The 9827-nt window shown below is 51.5% G+C and overlaps 1 protein-coding gene across 1 annotated transcript in view; it reads left to right on the top strand.

Annotated features, from left to right (window-relative positions):
• Positions 1 to 9040: 9040 nt before the first annotated feature.
• ARHGEF18 (Rho/Rac guanine nucleotide exchange factor (GEF) 18) overlaps positions 9041 to 9827 on the top strand; it is a 51544-nt gene continuing 50757 nt past the window's right edge. Inside the window, 1 exon segment of the mRNA XM_009335300.1 lies at positions 9041 to 9116. Coding sequence (XP_009333575.1) covers positions 9041 to 9116 — 76 coding nt within the window.

Here is a 9827-nt window from a genome sequence, read left to right as displayed (position 1 = left end):
GAGAAGTCCAAGAGCCAGTTTGCGCTCTCTGCCAGGAGAAAACGAGGTTCTCCTGACTCGGTGAGAGTGGGGACGCCAAGCTGTTGTGTGGCTTTTTATTCCAGCCCGGGCGATGCTGCTGATTTCTCCCTGTAACCGATGAAAGGGGCTGGAGCTCGTAGGGCAGCGCCTCTCCGAGCCCGCTCTGCTCGAGCCGCGCTGTGGCTAAACCAGTCGGTGCAGCATCGGGGGAGGACGACGGACTCTCTGCACCGCCACGAGCTGTCGGCCCTTTGCGCTGGTTGAATCTGGTCGGTTCGGACAAAGGCGGAGGGTACAGGTTGCTCGCAAAGTTAGATGGAAAATATAAAGTCCAGACATGGGTAAGAACCTTCGATTTCAAAAGGCCTCGTTTACATTTCTCCTGCTTTACAAAGTCGTAACTGTTTCGCAGCTCTATACTACACTGCAGGAAAGAAGACATATTCTCACACTTTTCTAAGGGAGAGAAGTTTTTCTTATTAGAATTTTTTAATTTATTTTAATATATAAAACACTGTAAAAAAAAAACAACCAACAAACAATTTGTTTTCTTAAACACACAGAACATGTAAATTTGTATCCATAAAATCTTGGCAGGTGGATGTGGTGGGATTATTTTTGTCCTGTTCTGGTGCAGTCTACCTCAGTGTTTCTTAAGGATGTTTTTAATACTACACACCTCTAAACCTGTTTGAATATTCTGGTCTGGACCTATTTTGGATCAGGGAAAATCAATATCAGCTGATTCCAATACTAGGGACCATTCACCGAAGGGAATGGGTAGGAGAACGGCTCGTCACTGTTTATCGCTAATTGAGCGGTAGTGACCAAAGGAACCGATGTACAAATTTGGATCCGATATTCTGAGATATCATCCTCTTAGTTCTGTTGTGATTAAAAAAAAAAAAACCAAAAAAAACAAACCCCAAACTCAAACCAAAAGAGCCATTTAAACGTTTGGACTCTAGTGAACTAAAGACCTAAAAGGAGTAGATCGCTTCCTTCTGGAGCAGTACTGGCCAGCGCGGAGCAGGGGCTGTGACCAACCCTTTGTTGGAGTTGGGTTGGAGTATCTTGGTCGCTGCCCTTCTCGCTGCGCACAGGTAATCCGGAGTCCTGCCGGTAGGATGTGACCTCCCGAAATAAACCTTTCCCAGCATCTCCTTGTTTTGATAACATTTTAAATTGCAGTGATCGTAACTGGGGGAATAGAAGATCTTTTCTATAAACCAACATTGGAACCTTGTATTGGGTCTGGCTTTTAAATTTAGTTGATATTGGTTGGCCCTCTGAGTACACGTGACTTGCAACACTCGGATCACCGAACAAGGGAATATGTGTTCTGCTTTGTGGACAGGCAGTCCATTCACATGGCTCGTATTGTCATCTTCGCTCTGCACCACACGGGGCAGTTGTTTATACCCAATACTGCGCGTAAAGATTATTCCAGTCATCCTTTCGACATTGTGCCAAGGGTGAGGAATGGTACTAGCGGTGAGGATATCATTTTCCCCCTTTTTAAAAACAAAACAATAACACTAGCGGTTGCCACTCATGGCTGTTAAAGGTTACACTCACTTAACCGTAGAATTAGGAAGAATAAATGAACATAATTTGTACAGTCCAGCTCTCACTTCTGGAAAATCCTTTACTCTCAGCCCGCGGCCGACACCTTGGTCTCTGTTGTTGGAAGATCCTCGCCCTGGGGACGCCGAAGTCCCTCACTTGGATCTCACTGACGCCTGTTCAGAGACACCGGGGGTTGCGTACAAGTTGAGATTGCACGTGCTAGACAAAGCCTTCTCTGTGCGGGGTGTTGCGAAGGACTCCCGCTCAGGAAGGTGTGCTGTGCAAGCAGGTGCTGTGCCTTCGTCGGGGGAGCTGCTGCTATTTGCTCTGGCAAGATCCCTGTCGGGGTGAGAATACCACGGCTGCAGCGGAAGCCCAAGCGCTTGCTGCTGAGCGATAAAGAGGAGCCAAGCGATAGCGCAGGAAGGCAGGTAGAATGGCTGGAGGAGGGCAGCCATGACCGGCAGGTGGGAAGCTCTTTCTTTTCTTGAGGTAGCGTTTGTTGGAGGGTTGGATCCTGCCCTTTGTGGGCAGAGAACTTCCCGCTCGCAGCACAGGGCAGCAGGACGGACTCTTCAACCTGTTCAGGAGCAGCTGTAGCCTCCTGTGCGCGGTCTGGGGACAGGGAAGGTACCAACAAGTAGCCAGAACTTTGCTATCTCTAAAGCTGGTGAAGTAGGAGGTACAAGGAACAGCTTTCTGTGCTCTGCTGTGTTTTCGCTGAGCAGATGTTTGAAGCGTGAGACTGGAGAGGTTTCTCAGAAACGTTTGCACGTCAAATTCAGTTGCCACTTCCTGAACGCCTCTTGCAAATCTGGTACTTCTCTTGCAGTACAGTGCAGCATTGCAGAGCTTGGCTGCTAGGTTAGAAACGTGTCTGTCTTGGCTGCTTGTAAATACTCTATTGTGTTGTAAAATAGAAGAGCTGATAACATAAACTCTGTGCCAGCACTGGGTTGAGAAAGGTGATAGGAACTAGACCACGCTGCAACGAGGATATTTCCTGTTGATCGTAGAGCAGCTGTGTTGGTATGGAAGAGGTTGCTAAAGGGTGCTCTTAATTTATCGGTAGAAGATCTCTTTCCTCCTAAATTTGTATTATAGCAATGGGACACTTTGCTTAATTTTACTCTGTTGCATATAATGTTGGTATCTCTTCGGAAAAATCTCAAAGTTGCGTACTGTGTTAATGACCTAACTATGATGAAGGCAAATAGGAAAAGACAGGAGCAAGAAGGGTGCTGTGTCAGTTATTCTTGAGCCTCTGCTTTCAGGGAGGGAGAGAAGCAATCAAGTTCCCTCTTAACGTCACTGTGATGTGAAGACGGACCCTGAGGTACTCCGGGCCCTTCGCTGCGAGCAGTGATTCCCGATACCAAGACTGGAACCTTGTTCTACAAGTCGGAAAGTAAAATACCTTTGTGCCATAAAAACCTTACTCTCAAGGCTGCGCTGGGTGCTCCCGTGATCCATGTGAGATCGGTTCAGAGCCTGGAGTGAGCAAGAAACTGCAGATAAACCCTCTGATCCTCTCGCTGTGTCGAAGCTGCCCGCTGCCGTGGGGAGACTCGCAGGCATGGCCACAGCAGGAACCCGTTCCCCCTCCGCAAGAGAGCCGATGCCCCTCGTAGTTTCCTGTGCGCGTGGTCCAGGGAAAGGAGCTGTGGAATGGATTGGAATCAAGAAGTAGTTAGTTCAGAAATACATGAAATTCAAAATAAGATTAGTTTGGTATTTGTATGAACTTAATTGAAGTTGGCCTTTTTATTACCTTCTGCTTGGCTCTGTGTTAACTCTGCTTGGATTCTGTATGTGAATGTTGGTGTAAGAGCATTAACATGTTCGACCTGTTCTGTTCCGGCTTGCCTTGTTACGAGCATCGCAAGAGCGAAGCCCATCGTACGATTGACTTTTGGAGGAACCTGACTGTTCAAAAACGATTCTAAAGCTACCGTTTTTAGCAAATCTGCTGTCATTAAATGTGTATTTCTTTTTAAAATGAAATCGCTTGTCCTTCTCGAAAGTAAGCACTTATTCTTGCAGTTTCAGCAAATTAACTGCAGCACAATGCAAGCTATAAGGGGACAGGTAGAGAAATGACTTTTTAAATATTGTATAATAAAGTTAGTATTAACTCCTACAGCGTTGTTATTTCTTTGCCAACAGATTTGCAGTCGGCAAGAAATGATGTTCCCGGTAGTCGTTTTGTTCCGAGTCCGGTGTTCCAACTGATGGTATGGAGTAGTTTCTTTTTCTCAGTCCAGAAGGTCCCTGCGGGAGCAGGGGCCGGCCGGCTGGGAGGGCCTGGGGTGGCTCTGGCAGCTAAAGAGGAACCATCAGCGGAGTTTAAACGTGGGCACAGACGCTCTCGCTTAGCTGCGTCCCAGCCCCTGTTAAGTCCCAGTGTCACCAGTAAATCTCGAGCTCAGGACTAACTACCTGAGACATCTGAGCTGGACTCGATACCAAAGCTCTCCTGTTAATCCCGATTCTGCCGGCAGCGTCCAGCAACGCTTCCACCATCTTAGTTTCCGAATACTTCTCCCATAACCGAGTCCCATGAAAACTGGCGGATGGAGCATTGTAGACAGGCCACTTCTAAATCTGAAAAGACAGAGCGTTATTTAAAAAGGAAAAGCGTTCCCTTTTGCTTCAGTTTGGGCAACGATTTTATTCGTTTGAGGGCCTGAATGGATGGGGGCACTGGACATCGGCTTTATCAAACACGGCCAAAAGCAAATGCTTTCTGCTTGCAATTAAACAAACTAAAGACAGTTTCGGTTACGTGTTAAGTGATGTTCTGTGAAGCCTTTTTTTTTTTTTTTTCCCCTGTTTAATCTTGCTGCTCCCACCTTTCTCTCTGCATATCTAAGGTTCCAGAATACAAATAGCATTGCAGATACCTCTTGTTTGAAATAAAGGATCAAATGTGCCATGATTTTTTTTTAAAAAGGAAGAAAAAAAAGAAAAACCTTCCCCCTTGACTTATTTTTTCAATGTTTTCATATATAAGAGCCAAGCAGTGACATGTACAGAAAATATCTTTGAATATTAAGAAAAAAAAAATCTTGCTGTGTGTCAGACTATTGAACAATTAACTGTTTATATTGAAATTCTGAATAAATTATCCAAGAATAACTCTGTTCATTTTGTGTCTGCTGTCTGTGCGCTTTACCACAGAGAAAGCACTAAATTCGTATCTTGGAATAAGCAATACTTTCAGTTGCAAAATGAATGGTGTTAAGAAAAAAAAAAACAACAACCAGATCTGCCAATTATAGGCTTGTGGTCTGAAGCCGGTTTAACTCCTCCGCCTGATGGCTTGGGCGATCCGTGCTGGGCCGTGTCCTCACCGTGGGGTTCTCGGCAGCCTGATGCCATCAGGTAAACGTTGGGGAAGGGGTTCCTGCTGCCTGAAACAGCGAGAGCTGCTTCTCTGCAGTGTAATTCTGTTATTTCCACACGCGTGCGGACCCAGGCTTCCCTCCCCGTAGCGGGGCAAACTCCTGCACGGGCAGTTTTAAAAAATAACAAGTCGGAGGATCTGCTTCATCCCTGTCCTGCGGCTGAGCAGCTGTAACCAGGTTCGCACCAGGAACCGTCTCACCTTCTGTTCTGCAGCAGGCCGCTCCGGGGGTGTAAAATCTTTCTAACTTAAATCTTCTTTTGTTTCACCAGAGGCGAGATTTCCTTCCTGATCAGCTGCGCCAACGAGGTGGGGGACTTACTGTTGCTATTTTTCTTCTCGTTGTATTTAGCTGCTCAGTTAAGATATCCTGCTTTCCTTCCATTCAGTAAAATCGTTCAGTGCTGCGTTGTTCCTCGTAGCTTTGGGATTGCCACCGCCCGCGTCTGCAGGAGCTGCTGCCGATGCAGGCTCCTCGCGGGGGCTGATGGCCGGGCAGGATGGCGCAGCATTGCAGCTGGTGGAATTAATAGTTTCGGCTTAATATTTCCTTCCCCATGGCTCTGTCCAGCCACAGCATGATTTGCCCAGCTCCCTGGCTTGACAGCCTGCGCTGTAGCCCTGGCTCTTTACGCCTCGGCCCTGGCGATGGTCGTTCCCTGCCCGACCTGAACGTGCTGCCGTGCGGTTTGGGGCTGCTCTGCACCCGCATGGAGCTCTGCTCTCCACCGTGCCTAACCTGCCCCTCGGGAGGGGACCCAGGGATATCCTTTGACGCTCATGCAATGAATTGTTACAGAAGGGAGCAGCGTGATTTTCTTTTTGCAAAAAGTGCCTCTTTTTTGAAGGGGTGGAGGCAAATCCTCACCGCGCGCCTCGCCCCTGTCCCTGACAAATTCCAGTGACTCTTTCCTCAGCCCAGGGCTGGGAGGGAGATGATGTTGCTGGTTGAACAGAAAGCGTGCGGTGCTGATGCCACCTAGTGCCTCTGAACATCGGACTGGACAAGGCAACCGGAGCTGGCCCTGCTCTGCCCGCCGCCCCATGCCTGTTTCGGGCACACCAAGGAGCTCAGCTGGACTTCGGCTCTTTTCTAAGCCCACCTGGAGTTCTCTTACCGTGGGAGTGATGAGAAACAAACTGGTACTTTAAGATGTTTTGGAGTTGCTTTTTCCGGCACAGGCTTGTTCTCTGGGGATCCTAAAATGCAAAATTAAGCAAAGCCACAAAACTTGAACTTGCTGTCATGGGAGGTTTGCTGCCTGCTGGGCTCTCTGGGATGCTGGGGAGAGGCTGCCAAGGCTCGGCCAGCCCTCGTGCCGTTATCCCTCATCGCTCTTTCAGGCTGTGTCCACGGCTCCACTTCGGTAACCCCCAAACCATGTCAGACGCGGGGCAGGAGGAGAAGATCTCGTCCTCATTTGAGCTGAGGACAACTCACCATCCCCTCAGCCAGGGCAGCTGCCCGGTATTTAGGAGCAGCCCTGATCTCCGATACTAATCGACCTCTCGTGGACTTCAGAGAAATTAAACCTTAATTCCTCTTTGCTCTTGTGGTTTCCTGGAGCACGAGGGAATTGCTATTCCAAGTTACTGCCAAAGCTGCGGTCTCTGAGTAATTGGAGTGTGAGCGGATCTTGTTCTGATTAGGGCTTGGCTGGGGCTGGCGTGTGCTCGGGGCAGTGGGACGAGGAGCGTGCGCTCATCAGCCCACAGGGCTTGCTGGGAAGGAGCGAATGGCCGTGCTGGGGCTCTGCCTGCCGGACCGCACACGGCGAGGGCAGGAGCACCACTTTCCCAATTCACCAGCTTTAGGTGATGTAATGAAATTACATCACCTGCACGGATTACTATAGCCAGCACGGGCGTTTCTGTGCTTTGCTATTGCTTCATCCCATGTAAGACAGACCTGTGGGGCTTTGGGGTCTCTGTTGCCGCCCAAGGTCAACCCATGACAGCAAAGACGAAGGCTGCATTAACAGGAGCGCTGTGCGAGGCCTCGCTGCCCCTGGCAGGAGGCTAACGAGCGATGGTGCCACGAGCCTGCGGGCGCAGCCCCTGTGTGCCAGGCTCTCACAGCACACACAAAGCGGTTTTTCTCTGAACGGAACAGGAAGCACTTTGCGGCAATTGCTGTCCTCGCAGCCATCGCTGGTTCAGTGACTCTCCGGGCCACCGCACCGGGTGCTTCGGGGTCCACGACCCCCCACGCGATTCTGCTGGACCCTCCCAGAGCCCCGACCCCCCCAAGGGTGGGAGCGAGCGTCAGGGCAGCACCGGGGCCGCCGTCAAAGGAACTGCAGCATGGGAGAGGCAGGTTTGTTTGTGCCGTTGGAAAGGGGAAGCGGTGAGATGGTTGAGCCAGAGGCCCCCGTGAGCAAATCAGCCGCATGGCTGCAGCTTCCCCGATGAGTCTCCGCTTCTCACTTTGCTCCAGCAGCTGTAGAAGAAGCCGGGGCTGTCAGGTGCAAGCGTGCACGGGGAACTTACCAGAGAGATGCCTCCAGCCCTCAGGGTAAGTCACTCTCTGTACGAGCTCCATCCCACCACAACGGAGTTGTCACTGATCTTCCTCAAGGCCTTGTGAGGAAACAGCTTGTCTTGAAGCCAAAAGTCCAAGTGCTGGGTTTCGTCCAGCCTCCCCCCTGCACACGTTTGAAGGCAAAACGTGGGGTGGGGAGCCTCAGCCTACAAGGAGATTCACTCTGCTGCGAGTGAAGAGGAGGGGATGAGGTCAGGGTTTAACCCACAGCGTGTCCCCGTGGCTGCCTTTGGGGCAGTGCTGGGGTGGCTGAACACCCTACGGGTGCTGCTCTTGGCTCCTGCTGCTGCTGTGCCACAGCTGAAGGTTTGCAAGGACACCTTGGCGCTGCTCACAGCTGGGTTTGGGCTGAGCACAAGAGGGGTCCGCACCTGGGTCCCCCAAATCCCCCTCTAAACTTCCCACTCCAGGGCTGGGCACCCGTATTATCGGGGAGATCGAAGCAGAGGGGATGTGGGGAGGGTTGCGCTGGGCAGATGACACTTTGGGGTTTGTGGCCAGGCGAGGGAAATGCTCGTCGCCACCTGCCTTTGCATAACGCCAGCCCAGCGTGGGGTCCATGCTGCGGAGGTGCCTGTGACCATTCCCAAACTGGCTGGGCTTTGCTCAGCGAGGTCACAAGCGTAAGCTGAACGGCAGGGAGAAGGTTCAGTCTGGCCCAGGAGCCCGGCAGCCGCACAGGGGTAAAACTCGGCTTCTTCAGCCTAATCAAGGGGTTGGGAGCAAAGTTTGGAGCCAGTCTGGGCTGTGGGGCCGGTACCAACCAGGAGCAGCGGGCTTGGAGACCTCAGGGTGGGGAACTTGGTCTCTTGGGGCAGTTTGGAGATAGCTGAGATAGCTGCCACCTGCCTCCCTGCATGGGAGAGCTGAGAATGGCTTGGGGAAAGGTCCTTGCCAGGGGACGGGGACTTGCTGCAAGCTGCAAGATGATGCCAATGTTGCAGACAGACAGGGTCTCGCGCTTTCCCTTGCAGAGGCTCTGCCATGGCACTTGAAAACGATGCCAAAGGTGCAAATATCATGCCTGTGGTCTTAACTCTTACCCTACGTTGAAGGTGAAGGTTCTGCCCCTGCAGAATTGCCTTAAAGGTGATGGTTTATCAGGCTGACAGCTGATAGTCATGAATGGAAAAGGGAGGTTTTGGCAGAGAGGGGAAGGGGGTTATGGTGTGTTAACAGCTTGTTTTCTGTTTCTATCTGCAAGCCTCGAGCAGCGTTCAGGGGCTGTGTGTGCTTCGGGGCCACTAATCCCTGGGGCCCCGCTGTAGGAAGTCACTGACCCATCACACAGGTGGGAACGCCAGAGACCAGGAATTACTCTCTGGCTACAGCTTCCATCAGCTGATACTTCTGACAAAACACTTGGCTCCTCCACTCCCCCCTTGGCAGCCCCTGGGCTGCAGCCTGCAGTGCTGCCTTAGACCGCGCTGAGCTCTGCCGTGCTCTGTGCTGTCGTCTCCTGCTTGGGGTTATACCTTGCACAGGGCTCGGAGGGCTCCCAAATGTCAGACTCCCTGCTCAACCACTCCTGGCCGTCGTTCTCGAGGCGCTGGAAGAAGAGATGGTCCTTTAAGCGAGGTAATGGCCTTTGCACAGGGAGAGCGGTCTGAGCCGTGTGTCGGGAGCTGGGCTGCTGCAGGGCGGGCGGCAGAGCCTGTCCCGGACGAGCAGGTAGCAGAGAGCGCTGGGGTCCCCGGGCAGAGCTTGGTGTTGGGTGCACCCCGCTCCTCTCTGCAGGGGACACCGCATAAGTGTTGGTTATCGCTTTCCTTCCGTTTCATCTTCTTTTCAAGGCACATTAATGCTTTTAGGAGCTGGGTAATGGGTTAAACATCAGCCTTCTGGTTTTGTAATAAATTTGTTTCGTTGCTGCCAGTGAGCTGGAGGTCCCGGTGTTTGCAGACAGCTGTCTCTGCACGGCTGCCTGGCGAGGGCTGAGGCTTATGTCGAGAGTTTGGTGTTTGAGCAGACGCTGAGGAAAAGATTCCTCCAGTCTTTCAGAGAGGACTGACGAGCAGAGCCCTTGTGTTCGGAGCAGAGTCTGAGCCGTGGCGGTTTGTGTGGCACCGGCTGAGCTTCACGGTGTCCGCCAGCAAGGACGGGAAATGCCAGCTATGGTGTGAACTGGCCTCATTCCTGCATGCAGTGCCGTGACTTGGAAAGAGGGAAGTGAGAGCCCCGGGAAGCGGGATGTTTGCAGTCCCAGAGGAGCTGGGCACTGCTGTCCTGGCCTGCAAACACTGCCTTCAGACTGATGCTTTCGGGTGCCTTTATCTGTGGCATTAGAGC

The sequence above is a fragment of the Pygoscelis adeliae genome, unplaced genomic scaffold (genome assembly GCF_000699105.1).
Source record: "Pygoscelis adeliae isolate BGI_AS28 unplaced genomic scaffold, ASM69910v1 Scaffold582, whole genome shotgun sequence".
In the NCBI taxonomy this organism is placed as follows: domain Eukaryota; kingdom Metazoa; phylum Chordata; class Aves; order Sphenisciformes; family Spheniscidae; genus Pygoscelis; species Pygoscelis adeliae.
Note: the sequence above shows the minus strand (reverse complement) of the source record. Positions and strands in the feature narration are given on the sequence as shown.